The sequence below is a fragment of the Sus scrofa genome, chromosome 7 (genome assembly GCF_000003025.6).
Source record: "Sus scrofa isolate TJ Tabasco breed Duroc chromosome 7, Sscrofa11.1, whole genome shotgun sequence".
Classification (NCBI taxonomy): Eukaryota; Metazoa; Chordata; class Mammalia; order Artiodactyla; family Suidae; genus Sus; species Sus scrofa.
The window spans coordinates 38,033,162-38,052,732 of NC_010449.5; the positions used below are offsets into that span (position 1 = coordinate 38,033,162).

A 19,571-nucleotide genomic window follows, 5' to 3' on the forward strand; every position below is an offset into this window, starting at 1 on the left:
TAAAAGTGTACTCTCCATCTATTAAGGTTTTACAGGCCAATAAAACTTCAATTTCCACTAAAATAGTTATTCTCTTTGGGGAGGTGTTGCTGAACATCAAGTTGGGAGAGTTCAGCAATTTTTCTAAAATAGAAAAGATTTGGAGTTCCCACTGTGGTGCAATGGGTTAAGGATCTGGTGCTGCTGAAGCTGTGGCATAGGCTGAAGCTGTGGCTCAGATTCAATCCCTGGCCTAGAAACTTCCATATGCTGTACATGCAGCCGGGGGGGGAAAAAAAAAAAAAAAAGCAAACAGAAAAAGCTTTCTGTCCAAAAAAACCAAAACAAGACAATCAAAAAGCCAGATGTGGAGTTCCCATTGTGGCTCACCAGAAATGAATCCGACTAGTATCCAGGAGGATGTAGGTTCGATCCCCAGCCTCCATCAGTGGGTTAAGGATCTGGCATTGCCATGAGCTGTGGTGCAGGTTGCAGGCACACCTTGAATCTCATGTTGCTGTGGCTGTGGCCTAGGCTAGTGGCTACAGCTCCGAATCGACCCCTAGCCTGGGAACCTCCATATGCCATGGGTGCAGCCCTAAAAAGACAAAAAATAAAAAAGATTAAAAGCCGGAAGTTATTCGGTAAGGAATTACTCACCAAAGTGGTCTTGGTATGTTACTCTTTTTTTTTTTTTTTTTTTTTTTTGGTCTTTTTGTCTTTTGTTGTTGTTGCTATTTCTTGGGCCGCTCCCGCGGCATATGGAGGTTCCCAGGCTAGGGGTTGAATCGGAGCCGTAGCCACCGGCCTACGCCAGAGGCACAGCAACACAGGATCCGAGCCGCGTCTGCGACCTACACCACAGCTCATGGCAACGCCGGATCGTTAACCCACTGAGCAAGGGCAGGGACCAAACCCGCAACCTCATGGTTCCTAGTCGGATTCGTTAACCACTGCGCCAGGACGGGAACTCCTTGGTATGTTACTCTTAATCGCATCAAGATGTGTGCCAGGTCACCTGTTTCAATGAGCAGTGCTTATAGGTTGTTACCAGGGCTCAGAGTATGTTATTTTTATGGGGAAAAAGAGCTCAGTGAAGTCAGTGTATACAGAAGGGATCTAACTGGAACACATTGGTGGAATTCTCATAGATGTACTAAGCTTAATAGTAATGTATCTACTGTTATTTAGTGTTACAACCCACCAATATAGGAATGAATTTCACACTCACTTGATGGGACTTTATTCAAGCAGATTGAGGAGTTCCCTGGTGGCCTACTGGCTAAGGATTTAGCATTGTCTTTGCTGTGGCATAGGTTCAGTCCCTGACCCAGGAACTTCTGCATACTGCTGGTATGGCCAAAAGAGAAAGAGGAAAAAAAGTTTAAAAAAGTGAAAAACAAAACAAACAAAAAACCAGATTGTTTTATATCAGGTATTGGAAAGGCTAAAAAAAGGATCCATTGTGATAAATCCACTAGCAGAGTTCATATGGATGGGAGGCTTTCTGTCCCTCCCATAGTGTCCCCTGTGTTCAATCTGGGTAGATGGTTAGCAGAGAAGAATCTTTTTTTCAGTGGCTTGGATTAGAGTTTGGAAATTGGCATCCTTCCTCTGAACAATTAATTTCTATCTGATCTGAATCAAAACAAAAATAGCTAGAACGTCCTCCATTTGTAGTTACTGTTTATACATATAATTCACAATTCTAAGATTTTTAATGGGTCCTCAAATAAGAATAGCCTTGGAGCTTGTCCAGTTGCAGCCATATTCCCAAGCTAAAATCTCTTTGCAAACATATAGTAGATTTAAGGATGAAGAATTTAGTCTTTCTTTTTTTTTTTTTTTTTTTTTTTGTCTTTTTGCCTTTTTCTAGGGCTGCTTCCTGCAGCATATGGAGGTTCCCAGGCTAGGGGTCTAATCAGAGCTGTAGCCACTGGCCTACACCACAGCCACAGCAACGCGGGATCCGAGCCGCACCCGCAACTTACACCACAGCTCATGGCAACGCCGGATGCTTAACCCACTGAGCAAGCCAGGGATCAAACCTGCAACCTCATGGTTCCTAGTTGGATTCATTAACCACTGCGCCACGATGGGAACTCCTAGTTTTTCTTTCTTTCTTCTTCTTCTTCTTATTTTTTTGAATGGCTACACCTGTGGCATATGGCAGTTCCTGGGCCAAAGATGGAATCTGAGCCGCAGCTGCCACCTAAGCTGCAACTGTGGCAATGCCAGGTCATTTTAACCTACTATGTCACAGCGAGGACTCCAATATCACCAATTCATATTTTCAGCTAAGTCAAACTGTAAATTGACTTATATTCTGTGACCTTCTCCTCCATGGCTCAAGGCCTCAAATTTAGCTTATCTAAAATTCACAGGAGAGGAGTTCCTGTTGTGGCTCAGTGGTTAATGAACCCGACTAGGAATCCTGAGGTTGCGGGTTCAATCCCTGGCCTCGTTCAGTGGGTTAAGCATTGCCATGAGCTTCGGTGTAGGTTTCAGATGCAGCTTGGATCTCATGTTGCTGTGGCTCTGGCTAGATTAGACCTCTAGCCTGGGAGTCTCCATGTGCTGCAGGTGCAGCCCTAGAAAAGACAAAAAATAAAAAATAAAAATAAAATAAAATTCATGGAGAGTTCCTGTCATGGCTCAGCACAAACGAATCTGACTAGCATCCATGAGGACATAGGTTGGATCCCTGGCCTCATTCGGTGGGTTAAGGATCCTGTGTTGCTGAAAGCTGCAGCGTAGGTTACAGACAAGGCTGGGATCCCGTGTTGCTGCAGCTGTGGTGTAGGCCGGCGGCTGCAGCTCAGATACGCCCCTAGCCTGGGAATTTCCATATGCTGCAGTTGCAGCCCTAAAAAGTAAAAACAGATAGATAGATAGATAAATAGATAGATAGATAGATAGATAGATAGATAGATAGATAGATAGATAAGACAGATAGATAAATAGACAAAATAAAAGTCACAGGGACTAATTAAGTGAAATGAAAGGTAATTCTGATACATTTCAGTGTGCAGAGGACAGAAACAAGAAAAAACTGCAGTTACTTGGTACATTTTGGTGGTAATTAAAAAATATTACAGATGGAGTTCCCATCGTGGCTCAGCTGTTAACAAACCTGACTAGGATCCATAAGGATGTGGATTTGATCCCCGGCCTCGCTCAGTGGGAAGGATCCAGCGTTGCTGTGAGCTGTGGTGTAGGTTGTAGATGCAGCTCAGATCCTGCATTGCTGTGGCTGTGGTGTAGGCAGGCAGCTGTGGCTCCAATTGGACCCCTAGCCTGGGAACTTCCATATGCCACAGGTGCAGCCCTAAAAAAAAAAAAAAAAGAAAAAAAAATTAAAAAGACTTTATGATTTTTTTAATCTAAATTTATCCTTAGCATTCCTATTATTTAAAAAAAAATCAGGAGTTCCCATCGTGGCGCAGTGGTTAATGAATCCGACTAGGAACCATGAGGTTGCGGGTTTGGTCCCTGCCCTTGCTCAGTGGGTTAACGATCCGGCGTTGCCGTGAGCTGTGGTGTAGGTTGCAGACGCGGCTCGGATCCTGCGTTGCTGTGGCTCTGGCGTAGGCTGGTGGCCACGGCTCCGATTCAACCCCTAGCCTGGGAACCTCCATATGCCTTGGGAGCAGCCCAAGAAATAGCCAAAAAAAAAAAAAAAAAAAAAAAAATCAAGACTTCTCTCGTGGCTCAGCAGATTAATGATCTGTTGTTGTCACTGCTGTGGCTCTGGTTATAGCTATTGTGTGTGTTTGATCCCTTGACCCTGGAACTTCCTCATGCCAGCAACCTAAAAAAAAAAAAAAAATCATACTGTAAACTCCCCACAACAGTGTCTTTCTCAGCCTGCTGCCAAAGACCTGTCTGTAGGGCCAGTGTGAGCACAAGACTCCACTACTGGGGCATGGGCTGACCCATCTGAGGGGCCTAGGTGCTAAAAAATAGAAAGATAAGAATGATGACCTATCTTTGGGGTTTCCCCAGCTCCAGGATTCTATTGATGGTAAAAGGGGCAGCGGATGGGAGGTTCCTTTGTTCTAAATTCCATACCTCGGCACTTTCTGAAGCCAAAAGATAGGTGAGGAAGGCTGTTCTTGCTGTCTTGGGCTTCCCTGGGTGGCACCACCTTCCTGAATCTCAGTCCAGGGTCTTGTCCAGGAAGAGACCTGTTTTGGGGAGGAGGGTGGCTGACACTAACCAAACCAAATGACCAATTTATGAGGTGATAATGAGCGATATAAGAGCAAGAGCAAGCACTTCCACCCCTCACTCTGGACTGCCCAGTCTGTGGGCACCTCTGTGGAAAGCAGCCATTAGTGGGGTGCTTGGTTAGAGAGGAACTGGAATCAGACTCCATCTCAAGTGGCTCAGGGAAAAGCTTGATGCATCAGCTACAGGACAGAGGAGCACCTGCCCCCAGATGGGTGGGATGACCCCTTGGGCCAGAACTGCTCCTAGACTTGGATGGCCAAGCCAGCATCATCCCCAGATACTCCCATCCCTCCCTTCGCTGGCTGACCAGGCCCTCTTTGGGCGGGGCAGCCCTTCTTTATATATGCTAATAACCCCCACCCTACCTCCCCACCTCCCCCCCCAGTAGGGACGGTTTTGCCCTGGGCACTCATTGTGGACTGTGAAGTTTCTTTCCAGCTCCCGCTTCTGTTTTTTGTTTTTGTTTTTGTTTTTGTCTTTTTGCTATTTCTTGGGCCGCTCCCGCGGCTTATGGAGGTTCCCAGGCTAGGGGTCGAATCAGAGCTGTAGCCACAGGCCTACGCCAGAGCCACAGCCACGCGGGATCCAAGCCGTGTCTGCAACCTACACCACAGCTCACGGCAACGCCGGATCTTCAACCCACTGAGCAAGGGCAGGGACCTAACCCGCAACCTCATGGTTCCTAGTCGGATTCATTAACCACTGCGCCACGACGGGAACTCCCCAGCTCCCCCTTCTGACCCCTCCTAGGTTCCCCTGGGACCTGGCTTAAGTGGGCAGGGGTTGGGAAGGTCCTTTTGCGCCGAGGGATCATCCACAGGGCAGGATCCTCAGGCAGGCGGGAAGGGCTGGTCTAGGATTGCCAGGCAGCGCCCTCCCAGCGTGCCTACCCGGGCAGCCGCGGCTGCGGGCCCAGGGCCCAGCAGGGGCGTGTCCCCGCTCTCACCTCCCATTGGGCAGGTGGGGCCGCCGGCAGGGGCGTATTATAAATGCAGAGCGGGTGGCTGCGGAGCCAGGCGCCTCGCAGGATGGTGGACAGCGTGTACCGGACCCGCTCCCTGGGGGTGGCGGCTGAAGGGCTCCCGGACCAGTACGCGGACGGAGAGGCGGCGCGCGTGTGGCAGCTGTACATCGGAGACACCCGCAGCCGCACGGCTGAGTACAAGGCTTGGCTGCTCGGACTGCTGCGACAGCACGGCTGCCAGCGAGTCCTCGACGTGGCCTGTGGTACCGGGTGAGCCCGGACGGAAGCCAGGGACCTGGGATGAGCAGGCATCCGGGGGCCAGGGGGAAAGAGGAGCCGGGAGGACACAGGCGACGGGGGACGGGGTCTGCTCCGGCCGGGGTCGCCCGACCGCAGTACCACAGCGGGGCACGTCGGGCAGCCTCCTCCGCCGCTGCCGACCTAGAGCCAGGCAGGGGCGCGACGCCAGGGGCCAGGAATGAGTGTTTACCCAGGCAGAACGAGGAGCAGGGCGAGGCCGACGGCAGGAGGGGGCCGAGGAGACCCAGGGTGAGAGCGAGGGTGTGGGCACTGTGGGTGGAGAAGGCGATCTCGCTGGGGCGGCGCAAGGACCCAGGCTTTGGGGCTTGGAACCCGGCTCCAGGGTCATTCCAGGGTCATTCCCCGGTATGATGGCCTCCGGCAGCGTTAACAGTTAACGCTTGTTTAACATGTGCCCCTGCCAAAGCACTGTACCAGGTGCTTTTGATACATGAGGTTTTAAAATCCTCACAAAACCCCATGAGGTGGGTAGTGATAGCTGTTTACCGTTGTAGGAATTTGGCCTCAGAGAGATAAAGGTGGAGAGGAGATGCAAACCCAGATGGGTTAGGGTCTGGCCTGTGCTCTAAACCCCCATGTTACACTGCCTCCTGTGCTCAAGTTACTTAACATCCAGAAGCCTCAGCTTGCCCCATCTCTCGAATGGGGATAAGACCATCTACCTTACCGGACTGCAATGAGGATTCATGTGCATTTGTAGAATGCCTGACTTGGAATAGGTGCTAAAACACAAAAAGGGTGCTACCTGATGATGAGAATCAGATATGCCAGGTCACTGAGGTCAGTGGAGAGAGCCTGGGGACAGGCAGAAAAATGGACTCTGAGGACCTGAGGAGACAGAAGTGTCCGGCACAGGGCCTCCTCCTTGCCTTCCCTGACCACCCCTCTCTGCCTGTTGGGATTCTGGTCCTGCCCAGGGTGGACTCCATCATGCTAGTGGAAGAAGGCTTCAGTGTGACAAGTGTGGATGCCAGTGACAAGATGCTCAAGTATGCACTTAAAGAGCGCTGGAACCGGCGGCATGAGCCTGCTTTCGACAAGTGGGGTAGGCAGCTCCAGCCAGGTCCCCTCGGCCCAGCCACCAAGGACACTGTTCTCTCTGCTCTGGCTCCTTTAGCTCCTGTGGTGGGGGGTTTTGTTTTCCTCAAGGGGGACAGTAAAATCCCTAAAAAGGGAGGCTTAGGCACAAGAACGAGGTATTGACTATGCTAGTTTTAATTACCTTTATAGTATCTTATCCTTCTCCCCCAAAAGAAACCCATAAGCACAGGGCCCTCCTTCCCCACCACAGCTTCCTATTCCCCTGACCCCTCTTCTCCTTCACCCTCCATGTCCATGATGATCCCCTCCCTCGGGATCCCCTCCCCTGGGGAGGCCCTGTGTGTATCTAGAAGGGGAAAGAGAGGCAAGACTGCACTTGGTGGACACGGGTGCTGCTTGTACTGTGGTACCAGCCTGTTCCCTCTTCCCTTTCCTGGCCCCCAGTCATTGAAGAAGCCAACTGGATGACTCTAGACAAAGATGTGCCCAAGTCACCAATGGGTGGCTTCGATGCTGTCATCTGCCTTGGAAACAGTTTTGCCCACTTGCCAGACTGCAGAGGTGAGAGGGTGTGGCCTTGGGCGTAGACCCTGCTTTGAACCATACCCTTTCCAGACGCAGGGGGAAGGAGAAAGATGGGAGGGAGACTGGTGCCCGGGCCCTGAGCAGACGCAGCCTCTCTACCCTTCCTGGAGTTCAGGGGACCAGAGTGAGCACCGGCTGGCCCTGAAAAACATCACAAGCATGGTGCGGTCAGGGGGCTTGCTGGTCATTGATCATCGAAACTACGACCACATCCTCAGCACAGGCTGTGCACCCCCAGGAAAGAACATCTACTATAAGGTGGGGCCCCTGAGGGAGGGAGGGCCCAGAGTGGGAGGTGGGCTCTCTGGGCCCCACCAGAGTTGCAGAAGCTAACACAGCTGGCACTCCCACCTGCAGAGTGACCTGATCAAGGACATCACGACATCTGTGCTGACAGTGAACAACAAGGCTCACATGGTGACCCTCGATTACACGGTGCAGGTGCCGGGGACTGGCCACAGAGGTTCTCCTGGCTTGAGGTACACTGGCGAGGCAGGGGCTTGGGCAGGGGGCGCTGACACACCAGTCCTGATGGTTGGTCGGGGGCTCTGTTGCAGTAAGTTCCGGCTCTCCTACTACCCTCACTGTCTGGCATCCTTTACGGAGCTGCTACAAACAGCCTTCGGGGGCAAGTGCCAGCACAGTGTCCTAGGAGATTTCAAGCCTTACAAGCCGGGCCAGGCCTACATTCCCTGCTATTTCATCCACGTGCTCAGGAAGACGGACTGAGTGAGGCCTCAGCTCCCACTGCCCTCTGCCCAGGCGCTGCCAGGCTCCGTCTGTGGAGGAGGGGACCAGAAGCCCCACACGGAGCCCAACCCCCAGTGCAGATCCGGGGGTGTGGGAAGGGGTGGGCTGCAGCTGGGGGCAGGGATTCGGGTTCAAACAGATGGAAAGGAAAACAATATAGTCTATGCTTTTTTCAGGTCCTGTACACCTCATGTTTATGTCAGAAGGATCAGGTTCCCGAGGTGCCCACCCTGCCCCTCCCTGGGTTTACTCTTCCCCATGCGGACCTCTCAGACCACGCTGCCAGCAGGGGGCAGCACACAGTTTATTTTCGGCCACAGATGGAGCTTCCTCAGGGCCCAGTCCCCAGAGCTCCAGGCCTTGCCCCTCCTCCTGAGCCGATGGGCCTGGAGGGCAGACAGGTAGAAGAGGATGCCTCCCGAGCTCTCCCACCCAGGGGCCCCCAGGGGATCTCCCAGAGGTAGGCAGGCAGGCAGCGTTCAAGTGGGTGGGTGGACGTTCAAGTGGGTGGGCAGACGGCAGCCTGAGAAAAAGCCTTTCTCTCTCAGGTCTCTGAGGAGCTACCTAGATACCTTTAGCCCATGGGGGCAGGGTCCCGGGTGGCAGGAGGCTCCTAGCAGGCGGCAAACTTGCGCTGGATGCGCTTGTAGCGGAGCAGCTCGTGCTCGCTGACTGAGGGCTGCAGCCGGGCCGCGGCCTGCAGCAGGTCCTCCATGGTGAGCAGCAGTGCTGAGCTCCCCGGCTCCAGGCCTGGGGGGGACACGGGGAGGTGAGGCCAGCCGGGTCACAGAGGCTGTGGCCTAAGCCCAAGCAGGGCAGTGCCCTGGGTAGGCACTTTCTTGCCCCGAGTCCCAGTGGCCCACCGTCCCGCCTCTGAAATCCAGAAGCAGGCCTGGTGAGGGGCTCACCATCCTCCAGGTCCCGAACCCTGCGTTTCAGGGCAGCTGTCATGGCATCAGCGCACAGGGAGTAGAGGTCTGCACCTGTCAGCTGGGGTGGGCAGTGGTCCAACACGGCCACCAGGCTCACAGAGGGCTCTAGCCTGAATCTGTTGGGGGAATACCAAGAAGAAAGAGTTTTACTGGCATCCCCTGCTCCATTGGATGGCATCCCTGACCAGCTTCTCCCCTAACCACCAGAGGCCAAGCCCTGTGGGGGTCTCCCTATCACAGGGCATACTTGCGTGTGATGGCGCTCAGAACACGGAGCTGGGAGGCACGGTCCTCGCTCGCTCCCACAAACACCAGCTTGTCAAACCTTTAGGGAGGGAAGTGGACAGAAGCGTCAGGTAGAGAGCACCGGATGGGGCTCAAGGGACAGGCCCAAAGGGGCCTGGAGGAGGTGAGACATACTGGGTGCACACCTGCCAGGCCGCAGAAGGGCAGGGTCCAGAAGGTCTGGTCTATTGGTGGCTCCGATCACAAACACATCCTGAGTGCTGTGAAGCCCATCCAGCTCGGCCAGGAGCTGGGACACCACCCTGCAAGGGAGGAAGTGAAGGCGGGCGAGTACTCAGCACAGCTTCAGCCCCTGCCCTGCCTGTGGTGCCTCTCCTTGCAGGCCATCTCTAGGGGTCCCCTGCTTGGCCACGCCCCGTGTACCCCCGCTTCTCCTCAGTGTCCCACACCCAGGTCCAGGACCCCTTTAGCTTCCGTTATGCTATCGCAGAACTGGAAGGGCAGGAACTCTCTGGGCTGCAAAGACTGGTGCAAGCTGTCTCGCCTCCGTCTGTCCTGGAGCCCAGACTCCATTCTGGCTCAGACCCCCACCTGTCCATCACACCTCCGGAGTCTCCACTTCGCCCCCGGCTTGGGGCCAAGGAGTCGAGTTCATCAAAGAAGATAATGCATGGGGCCGCGGCCCTGGCCCTGGCGAACACTGAGGAGAGAAAGGGGCCCACAGGACAGGGAAGCTCAGGAGGCTTGGAAGTCAGGAAGTGGGGAGGGAAAGCCAGGTGTGACCATTCCCCACAAGCACTTCAGGCAGGAGGCCCCACTGGGCAGACCTGACCTGTGGACAGGGAGGCTAGCAGCGACCAGGAGCAGCCTGCGGGTGGGGTGGCACAGGGGCCCTGGGGTTAGGGCAGGGCTGGAGGCCCCGCCCCCGCCTCCACTGCTCACCTTCGCGTACATTCTCCTCACTTTGGCCCACGTACATGTTGATGAGCTCGGGCCCCTTCACGCTGATGGGGAGAGAGGATGGAGAAAGGGGAGACTCAGACACAGAAACACAACCCACCTCCTGGCGAAGCCCTCCTGCTCCCCAGTCGGCCGCAGCCCCCCCTCTGTTCCGTTCGCCACCTGAGGAAGGTGAGGCTGCACTCGGTGGCTACTGCCTTGGCCAGGAGGGTCTTGCCAGTGCCGGGCGGCCCGTGGAGCAGAAGGCCCGAGCGCCTCAGGCCCAGGCTCAGCAGCTCAGGGTGCTCTAGAGGGAGCTGAATGGTCTCCAGGATCTCCTTCTTCACCTCCTGCAGCCCGCCCACATCGTGCCAGGACACCGAGGGGATCTAGGACCCAGAAAGGGCGCACGGTGGGGCACGTGCTGGTGGAGGGAGGGCCGGTCTCACCTCCAAGGACCAGGAGTGTCTACCTTGGGGGCTCCGACGGCCTGAGAGTGCGCTGACTGCAGCTGCTCCAGCGCCTGCCCCAAGTCCTCGGCCAGGAGAGGGAAACCGGCAGCACACAGCTCCCCCTCGTCCTCTTCACTCAAGCCACCTGCCCAACTGCAAGGAAAGACCCAGGGAGGCCTCTAGAGGACCTGACCTAGGGCCTCCTCCCCAGCAGGGCACCCCCCACCCCTTCCTCTCCAGCCCCTGCCCACCCCCACTCCTGCTGCCTTCCCCTCCTGTGCCGTTTCCTCACCCCGAGTTCTTGATCCTGGTGCAGGCTGCCCGGCTGCTGTGGGTCAAAAGGGCGTAGAGATCCCCCACTACAAAGCCCTAGGGAACCATGGGAGAGGACGTGTGATCAGGGCACAGCAGGCGGGAACCCTAGGGGGCCAGTACCCCAGCTGGGGCAGAGGCCCCATGCCGATGCCTCGGGGTGTTCCACCCTCAGCGGGACCGAGTCCTCCCACAGAGCAGGAGAGGCCCGTGCCCGGCTTTGCACTCACCGCGCACCGTCGTGCCAGCTGTGCCAGGTTCACCTCTTGGCCCAGGGGGAGGTGGGCAGTGAGGGCCTGCAGGATGCTGAGCCGCTGCCCCTCTGACAGCACAGGCACCTCCAGCTCATGAGGAAACGCAGTCTGCACATCAGCAGGCAGGTCCTGGGCCCGGCTCGTGGTGGCCACAACCATCAGGGGAGGGTGGCTGCAGACAGGGGGTGGGCACTGAGGGCAAGGAGGTGGCCGCAGCCCCTGAGCACTGCCTTGTCCTGAGGCTGGTGCAGGAGGGCTGGGATGGGACAGGGACATGAGCGTCCCAAGGTTTCCTGGATGGGAGCCTCCCCCAGCACTGGGCGCACAATGAGGCCACAGGGAGTGCCAGCAACTGCGTCCTCCTCCCCCTGGACACCCCCTCGCTCCTCAGCTCGGGCTGCCTGGAGGGGCGGCTGATGGGCAGCAGATGTCTGAGAAGCCACTCGGGGTGGGGAGGAGAGGGCAAAGGCTGCAGAGAATGGGAGGGCTGGGCCCCAGCCCCTTACAGGCCCAGGGCCAGACCATACCTGGTGAGGGGGTCTTCGTCCAGGAGGAGGCGGCGCAGTGTGGCCACCACACGGGCGTCCTCACCTAGCCCATCGCGGTCCCGGCCCAGCAGGTCCACGGCTGTCAGCAACAGAACCACAGGCCGGCAGCGCCGGGCCCGGGAGAAAGCGGCCTGCAGTTTTGTCTCCACAGCCCCGCTACTGTCTGCACAGAGGCTGGAGCAGGGCACCTGGGGAGGGGTTCCCGATAGGCCTGTGAGCAAGGGGCAGAGGTGACTGGGGCAGGAGAACGGGGGCGGGGAGTCAGAAGAAGGTGCAGGCCGTCTTTGTTTTTGGAGGGCAGGGATGAGGAAGAAGGTAACACTGGCTGGGCTGGCCGCAAAGCCTTGAAACCCCCTCCTTCTGGAAAGCCTCCCTCAGTAGCTCGGCATCATGGGACTATGCCTGACCCACGGGCCCAGGGGGCTGAGGCGGTGGGGCCAGGCTAGTAGCCGGAGGTCAGAGGGAGAATCCGCAGGGGAGGAACTGAGGCTGGGGTCTACTCTCCAGGGCCTCTCACCTTCAGTAAGTGGAGCCCAAGGCGGCCGCAGGCGGCAGTCACTGCGGTGGTTTTCCCACTGCCCGGGGGGCCCCGTAGAAGGACACTGCCAGGTGCTGTCAGCAGGGCACCCCTGCGACCAGAGAAGAGACCTTTGTTTCCTCCATTCGGCCCACATGTGGGTCCCCAGAAACAGGGACAGTCACATCCAGAAAGCAGACACCCTCTGCAGGTGGCTGAATTGGGAGGCCCCAATGCCCCCACCACCTGTGGCACTCTGGCGGGGGCACGGAGCTCATCCAGGAGCCCATGCTAATTCCCTTTTTTTTGTCAGTAAAGCCTTGGCTCTTCTGCCTTGTTGGACGATATCAAGAGGAACAAGGGAGGCATCTGTGGCTACTCAGGCCAGCAGTCCGAGCACCTGTCTTTCAGGGCCAGGGTGGCTCGTGGGCCCCCCGGGGGGAATGGAGGTCTTACTGACAGGTCTGCCTGATGGAGATTAGCTGACCCTGAAGGACAAAGAAAGTCATCCCAGGCAAGGAGCCTGGGGACTTGCTTACAGACAGGACAGAGGCTGGTGGCCTGGGGCTAACGGTTTGAGGGAGGTACACCCCATCCAACTCCGGCCAGGGCATTAGGAACTACTTGTCTGGCCTGCCGCCCCTCCAGGGATGTTCTGAGCAGGTTTTTCGTACACCATACTGCTGCGGCCTCACTCACCCTGGCTGGAGGCGCGGCTTCAGGGCAGCACAGAGCTCGGTCACCAAGGTCTCCAGGCCTGGAGGAGACAAGCTGCTCCAGGGCGTGGATTCCCCCGAGGGGAGCCCTGGAACGAGGCTCAGGGTAGAACCCACCTGTGAGAGGTGGGAGGAAGCTTTAGGTTCCCAGAAGTTCTTTCTGCTCCTTTTCCAGGTCTACCCCCACTGCCGGGGCCTCACCAAGTACACGGAGGTATGGCTGGCAGCAGCCAAGTAGGCGCAGGCTGGCCCATCTGGAGCTTCCCCAACTGTTTTCTTCACTTTAAAAAACATCTCCCGCCACCTGCAGGAAAGACGCCCAGTGAAGCCCAGATCCAGAGCCCACATACACCCTGCCGCCAGGACAAGGTGGCCATCTCAATGAGAGGTCCACGGCAGGGACAAACACAAAAGCAACACAAAGAAATGCCCCCAGACATGGGAGGAGGCAGGTCGTGGGGCAAAGGGAGGGCGGGTGGTCATTCTCATCTCCCCGACTGGACCACATGCGTTTTGAGAGCAGGAGCTGGGCTTGTCCTCCTCCTTCCTCATGGCAATGTCACCTGAGCGAGTGTTTCTCCAGGTAAATGGCCTGCCCACCACTCCAGTGGGAGGAGCCACCCTGCACCGAGCAGACCCTCTGACTGTTTTCACTGGCTTTGGAGCACCGTCTCTCCTTCAAATTCATACCCACCAAGGGCGCCCAGAACCTCAGAGCAAAGAGCCCCTTGGCTCTTATTTAATAATCCACAAAATCTACTCATAGGCAGATTCCTTCATAAAGACATTTAGGGATTAATGATTCTCCGTTTTGGCTGAGCATTAGAATTATCTGCGAAACTTTAAAAAAATCAACATCTCTCACCTACTGTATGAATTCTGATCAGTAGATTAGTGGCTGCCAGGAGCTGAGGGGAAGGAGGGTAATGGGTGGGGGTTTCTTTTTGGGGTGATGAAAATGTTCTGGACTGGAATCAGAGGTGTTGGCTGCACAACTCTGCACATATACTAAAACCCACCAAACTGTACACTTTAACTGCCTGACTTGTATTCCATGTGAATAATATCTCAATTTAAGAATTAACATTTTCCCTCCTTTGGAAAAAAAAATTAAAAAGAGACTGCACAGGTCCCAGCCCCACCCTGATTCTGCTCCAATAGCTCCAGGGTGGGGCTCAGGCACTTGCAGTTTCTGAAAGCTCCCAGCCATAACCAGGGGCTGTGTGGTCAAGGACTAGTGTCAGAGCGAGTGAGGGTTACTCAACCTACTAAGGGAGCAGAAGGTGGTGGGAGAGGAGGTAGCAGAGAGCAGTGACTGGTCCAATTTTCCAGAGAAAGAAAGGATGTACTCCTCCCCGTTAATCTCCAGGCAGCACAGCAATGACAGAACCTGGGCTGAAGAACCAATCAGGGAGCAAAGTCCTTTGCTCATGGTGTCCCACAGTCACAGAGCTGCTCCCTCTGGCAGCAACGGGGGATAGAGGTGGGGGGTGGAGGGGGAAGCATAGCAGGTTAGAATTATGAAACTCTGATAACTATCACGGTAGGCAGTGATTGCGGTAAAAACTAGGACATAAAGAAAGCTGTCCTACTGTTATTCATTATTAAAAAAAGGAGGGGGAGTTCCCACTATGGCTCAGCCATAATGAACTTGACTGGTATTCGTGAAGACATAGGTTCGATCCCTGGCCTCACTCAGTGGGTTAAGGATCTGGCATTCCTGTGAACTGTGGTGTAGGTCAAAGACATGGCTCAGATCTGGTGTTGCTGTGGCTCTGGCAAGGGCTGGCGGCAACAGCTCTGATTAGACCCCTAGCCTGGGAACCTCCATATGCCATGGGTGAGGCCCTAAAGAGACAAAAAGACCAAAAATAATAAATAAGTAAAGAAAATAATGTGGGAGAGAGACATGATTTTCCACTAGGCTCTGGTTGTAAAGTTGATTTGGGAAAGGTTCAAGAGGTTCCCTGGGACACCAAATGGGATTACACTGGGCACTCCCAGGCCCTCCATGTGGGTACCACAGCCCTGAGATTGGAGAGATTGAGCCCTGGCCAGAGAGAAGCTCTGAATGTTGACCAAGGACAAATCAGACACAGGTCATCTGAAAAGCAGCCTGTGCACCCGCCATGCATTAGGGCAGAAATCAGGGTCTGGGTCTCTTCACGCTGAGTCCTTGGGAGGTGGGGCCGAATCTTGGCCCAAACAGTAGCCGAGAATGGAAAGAAAGGAATCCTACCTTGGTCTAGGCCATTCAGCTACTCTGAACACTTTACTTTACCTGGGACCACCAAACCCTCTGAGGATAAACACCTCCCACGGCCAGCAGGCAGCAGCTGTAACCTTCTCATTCACACGCCTATGTGAGAACCTGAAGAAGGTGTATGTACCTTCTCTCCAGAAAAGTGTACACGACAACAACGAGATGTTCTCATGCACGAAGTTATTCACCCCGAGGGGAGTGGGGCTGCAGGACTCCTGCACTCAGGTCAGGAACCCCAGTGGTGGGAGGAGGCGGCTGCATACCTGGGCAGTTTCTCTGGGCTTCCTTCCAGGATCTCTACTTGCCCGACTGTTGGCACGCACAGAACATCCCCTTCCTGGACTGCCCTGTAACACAGCAGTGGCGCCATCAGCTCACAATGGGAGGCAAGCACATGGGCCTGGCCCATCCCCAATATGCAGGCAGTTTCTTAGGGGCCTAATACCCACCCAGAGAACAAGTTTGACTAGAATGAGCTTGGGGAAATGCCAGAGAGGCTAGAGAGGGGAACAGAGACCAGAGAGGGGCAAAGCAGCATCTCGGCTCTTTGGGGGCCTTCTCAAAGCCAGGTGCTTTCTCAGGGTTTTTGGTTGTTGTTGTCTTTTTAAGGAGGTACCCACGGCATATGGAAGTTCCCAGGCTAGGGTAGAATTGGAGCTACAGCTGCCAGCCTACACCACAGCCACAGCAATGCCAGATCCTTAACCCAATGAGTGAGGCCAGGGATCGAACCTGAGTCCTCATAGATGCTAGTCAGATTTGTTTCCACTCAGCCACTATGGTTTCTCAGTTTAGAATGTCTGGATTCAGCTTGTAGTCCAGATTTCTTTTCTATTGTCCGCTTGACACACTGCTGGGCTTCTAGCCACAACACTGCCTTAAAATGTGGCTTTCTTAAAATCAGAGGCTAAGAGGTCCCATCGTGGCTCAGGAGAAACCAATCTGACTAGTATCCATGATGACACAGGTTCACTTCCTGGCCGTGCTGAGTGGGTTAAGCATCTGTCACTGCCATGAGCTGTGCTGTAGGTTGCAGATCAGCTTGGATCTGGTGTAGCTATGGGTGTAGCATAGGCTGGGGGCTACAGCTCCGATTTGACCCCTGGCCTGGGAACCTCCATATACTGCAGATGTAAAAATACCAAAATAAAAAAATAAAATACAAGCAGAGGCTCTATGGTACCTGACCCCAAGGCTGGGGGTAGGAGGAAAGCAATGAGGGTGAGATGCCATCCTCCTGAAAGGGGGAAGCAGCTAACCTGGGTGTCTGAAAATGCCGGTAAAGAACATGGTCGTAATTTGTATTAGTGCTGTAGTGAGGAGAGGACACGATTTCGATGTGTAATTCTTTGGCAAACGGAGGCCCGGGCAGCACTGAGCAGCTTCCTTTGTTTTCAGGGGTGCTAGAACCCTCCAGGTACCTCTGTTAGAGAAATAACCACCACTTTATAACCTCCTTCCAAGTAGTCAAGCTCTGCCCAGCCTCTTAGCAACAGTATTTTACTTTCATCCTTTATACTTCCCGTAACCACAGGGCTTGTGGGAGAGGGGACCTACAGCAGAAGAGCCGAACACCTTTATCTTCTTTAGAAAACAGAAACCTCACCTTCTAATGAGCACCAGGAAGATTTCTGACTCCAGCTCCAAAACGTTCACCAGCAAAGATAACCAATCTGCGATGCCTTTATGCTGGCCCAGGGCCAGTGAAATGGTAAAGACTTTTAATTCCCACAAGTCCTTTGAGTGACATCAGGCAGCCACTGGGAATATTAATTGGACATGAGTGGGGACACTCTGAATCCAAGCTGTACTTAGCAGATCTGATCTGACTGAAGCTGAAAGGGTTGGGGCAGCTGAATGAGCGCCAGTGTGAGGTGCTCCAGTAGTCTTCCTCCATTCTGAGGGAAACCCGCACCTGCACTCACGCACACCTTCTATCTCTTCTTGACATTCCGTAGCACTAACTGCCTGGTCCGGCACTTCCGAACATAACTTTCTACAGTGATAGAAATGTTCTATAGTTACATGTGGTTATGGAGCACTTGATATGTGACTAAAATAACTGAAGAACTGAATTGGGGGGGGGCATGCTGATAGCATGTGGAAGTTCCTGGGCCAGGGATTGAACCCGTGCTGCAGCAGTGACCCAAGCCACTGCAGTGACAATGCCAGATCCTTAACCCACTGTGCCACAAGAGAACTCCAGAACTGAATTTTTAACTTTATTTAGTTTCAACCGATTTAAAGAACCACCAAGTGGCTAGTGGCTTCCCTACTGGACTGTGCAGGACTAAACCATAATCTAGGTGCTTAATGACACATCAGACAGTTCCTACTGTGGTGTGGTGGATTAAGAATCCAACTGCAGTGGCTCAGGTCGCTGCAGAGGCATGAGTTCAGGGATCTGGTGTTGCTACAGCTGCAGCTCAGATTCAGTCCCTGGCCTTCGAAATTCAATATGCCTAAAAAGACACACACACACCCCCAAAAAACAAAAAACCATTAGATTATATTTGTCCCCCTCAACACAACCATCTTCTTAAAAGTAAGCTCCTTAAAGGCAGAAAGCAAAAACTTCTCTTGGATATATTTCATAAAATATTAAAGTGAAATACTAAGCACTAAAGATAATAAAGGGCCCTTTCCTTCAAGGAATTTACAATATAAAATTGAGGACTAGACAGATTACATGATTATAAGAAGACAATAAAATAAATGCTCCCTGAAAGGTACAAAATGAAGAGGTAATGTTAAATTTGTTGTGGTGAGAGTATACGAGGCTTTGAGAAGGAGGTGGCATCTTTAGATGGGCCTTGAAGGAAAGGAAGGTAGGCTCTTAACAGAGGAGGCCAGAAGGCCAGGAAGGAACTTGAAGTCAAGGATAAGCACTGAGGTAGCATCCTCCACACTGCCCAGCACAATACTGGACACGCAGCAGCAAATGGACAAAAAAACTGATTCGATCTGTAATTTGACTGTGACTCTCACCTTTCACAGGAATAGTGAAGGCTCTTCCCATACACCACCAACATAATTGTAGAGAATGGATACATAAGCCTAGGAGGCATTAAGCAGAAAGTCCAAGATCTAGGGAGTAAGGAACCCAAATTCTATAGCTCTGGTCTTCCAGTTCAGCTAAAGACAAAGAAGGGGGGGATAAAGAAGAGAACGCATTCCTGACTTCAGTCCTGTATCCTACCTGAATTTTGAGCTCTCCCACTTCCAGGGGATCACAGCCGAGATTAAAAGCCAGAGTGGCAGGCACAAGGGCCAGTCCGTCAGCGAGGGGCTCTCCCAGCTGCCCAGAAACAGGTCCCAGTCTTTCAGAGAGGTCCCATCGAGGCTCTAGGACCTGCACCGTGGCCAGGTGTGGCTGGGAAGTGATCGATGACTCTCCGACCCGGGTCACCCATACCCATTCGCCTTGGAAAAGGCCGAGGCTACGGAGACAACTCCTGCTCACCCCCAGCGAGTTCCCAGTCCCTCCCAGAACTCCCCGGAGTCGCCGGACCGTGCCAGAAGCCGCGAAGGAGGACACCAAGGGTGGCGGTGGGGGCCGGCTGCTGTCCTCAGTCTCTGGACCCAGTTTGGCCCGCCCACGGAGCTCAGTCACAGCTAGCCGCGTTCCTGGGCCCAGCAGCCCTTGCAACGCCGGCCGCGTCTCCAGCACCCGCGGTCCCGGCACTGGCAGAGCCTCTCCGCGCCTCACCAGCAACGGCCCGACTCTCGGTCCGAGCCCAGTCCCTGACGAGGTGCCAAGCAGCGCCCAGCCCAGCGCTGGGGGCCGCCGCACCGGCCGCGCCCGCACCCAGGCCCCGGAGCCCAGGGCCAGGAGCTGCAGCAGAGCGCGGCTAACTAGCAGCTGCGGGGGGCCCGGCCCCTGCTCTTCGGTGCCTGTGCCTGGCCCCTCCAGGGCCGCCACGAGCAGCGCGGGCCCTGCCGGGCTCTCCCCTGCAGGCCGCAGCGCCAGCACCAGACCCAGCCCCGCCGCAGGCCAGGGGCCCTCGGGTGGCAGCAGCACCGCCAACGGGGGTGCCTCGGTCGGGAAGGGCTCCAGCACCCGCAGGACTGCCAGTGCCATGGTGACAAGAGACCAAAGAGCTCCACGGCGGAGCGCAGCTTCCGTAACCGGGAAGCCGGACGCCGGGGCAGCTCACACGCCGCTTCCGCTTCCGTCAGGGGAGGCGCGAGGGAAGTGGGCGAGGCGTAGGGCGCTAGAGCTGCTCAGAGAGGGTGGTGCCTTGGGCTGGTCTGGCTGATGTCTTGATGGCAGTAGCACAGTAATTGTGGTCGGGTAGTCTACGCACGCACCCTTTGAGGTGTGTTTACAGGGATTTACCTTCCACGCCTGCTTGGGGAGTAACGTCCTGTCAATTACCCTGCCGCAGAGCATGTACTTAGCAGTTTATTGATTGATCAATGAAAGGTCAGCATGCCCTGGACTAAACTCCTGCCCGCGTCTGGGAGCTGTAGGTAGAGTGTTTAGGCAGGAGTTCACTCTGTGGCACTGTTGGCACTG

The 19,571-nt window shown here is 54.7% G+C and overlaps 2 protein-coding genes across 4 annotated transcripts; one reads left to right on the forward strand and one right to left on the reverse strand.

Annotated features, from left to right (window-relative positions):
* GNMT (glycine N-methyltransferase) lies at positions 5,198-8,057 on the forward strand. Its single transcript, NM_001110419.2, is given in 6 exon segments — positions 5,198-5,446; positions 6,415-6,542; positions 6,983-7,099; positions 7,239-7,381; positions 7,481-7,602; positions 7,681-8,057. Coding segments are annotated over 6 exon segments (888 nt in total). The 5' UTR covers positions 5,198-5,240; the 3' UTR covers positions 7,853-8,057.
* On the reverse strand, positions 6,691-19,223 carry PEX6 (peroxisomal biogenesis factor 6). Of its 3 annotated transcripts, none has more exons than XM_013977919.2 (18): positions 18,252-19,223; positions 16,312-16,475; positions 15,316-15,399; positions 12,991-13,093; positions 12,773-12,906; positions 12,074-12,185; positions 11,536-11,744; positions 10,985-11,180; positions 10,735-10,811; positions 10,463-10,595; positions 10,174-10,379; positions 9,994-10,055; positions 9,643-9,751; positions 9,237-9,353; positions 9,053-9,130; positions 8,782-8,921; positions 8,446-8,623; positions 6,691-7,264 (listed from the first exon to the last, which is right to left on the reverse strand). In XM_013977919.2, exons 1-17 carry the CDS (start codon positions 19,131-19,133, stop codon positions 8,487-8,489), a joined length of 2,943 nt encoding a protein of 980 aa, XP_013833373.1. In that variant the 5' UTR covers positions 19,134-19,223; the 3' UTR covers positions 6,691-7,264; positions 8,446-8,486. The 3 variants fall into 3 exon arrangements, with proteins under 3 accessions (XP_013833373.1, NP_001103896.1, XP_005666040.1); XM_005665983.3 differs by lacking the exon at positions 6,691-7,264 and adding an exon at positions 8,049-8,259; NM_001110426.1 differs by lacking the exons at positions 6,691-7,264; positions 16,312-16,475 and adding an exon at positions 16,659-16,789 and having other exon boundaries at positions 8,041-8,623; positions 18,252-19,195.

Coding starts and splice junctions, on each gene's coding strand:
- PEX6 (XM_013977919.2), bottom strand. CDS start 19,133: ATGGCACTGGCAGTCCTGCGGGTGCTGGAGCCCTTCCCGACCGAGGCA. Junction 15,400..16,311: donor CGGCATTTTCAGACACCCAG/GTTAGCTGCTTC, acceptor GCTGTGTTACAG/GGCAGTCCAGGAAGGGGATG. Junction 10,380..10,462: donor AGGCCGTCGGAGCCCCCAAG/GTAGACACTCCT, acceptor TCTGGGTCCTAG/ATCCCCTCGGTGTCCTGGCA.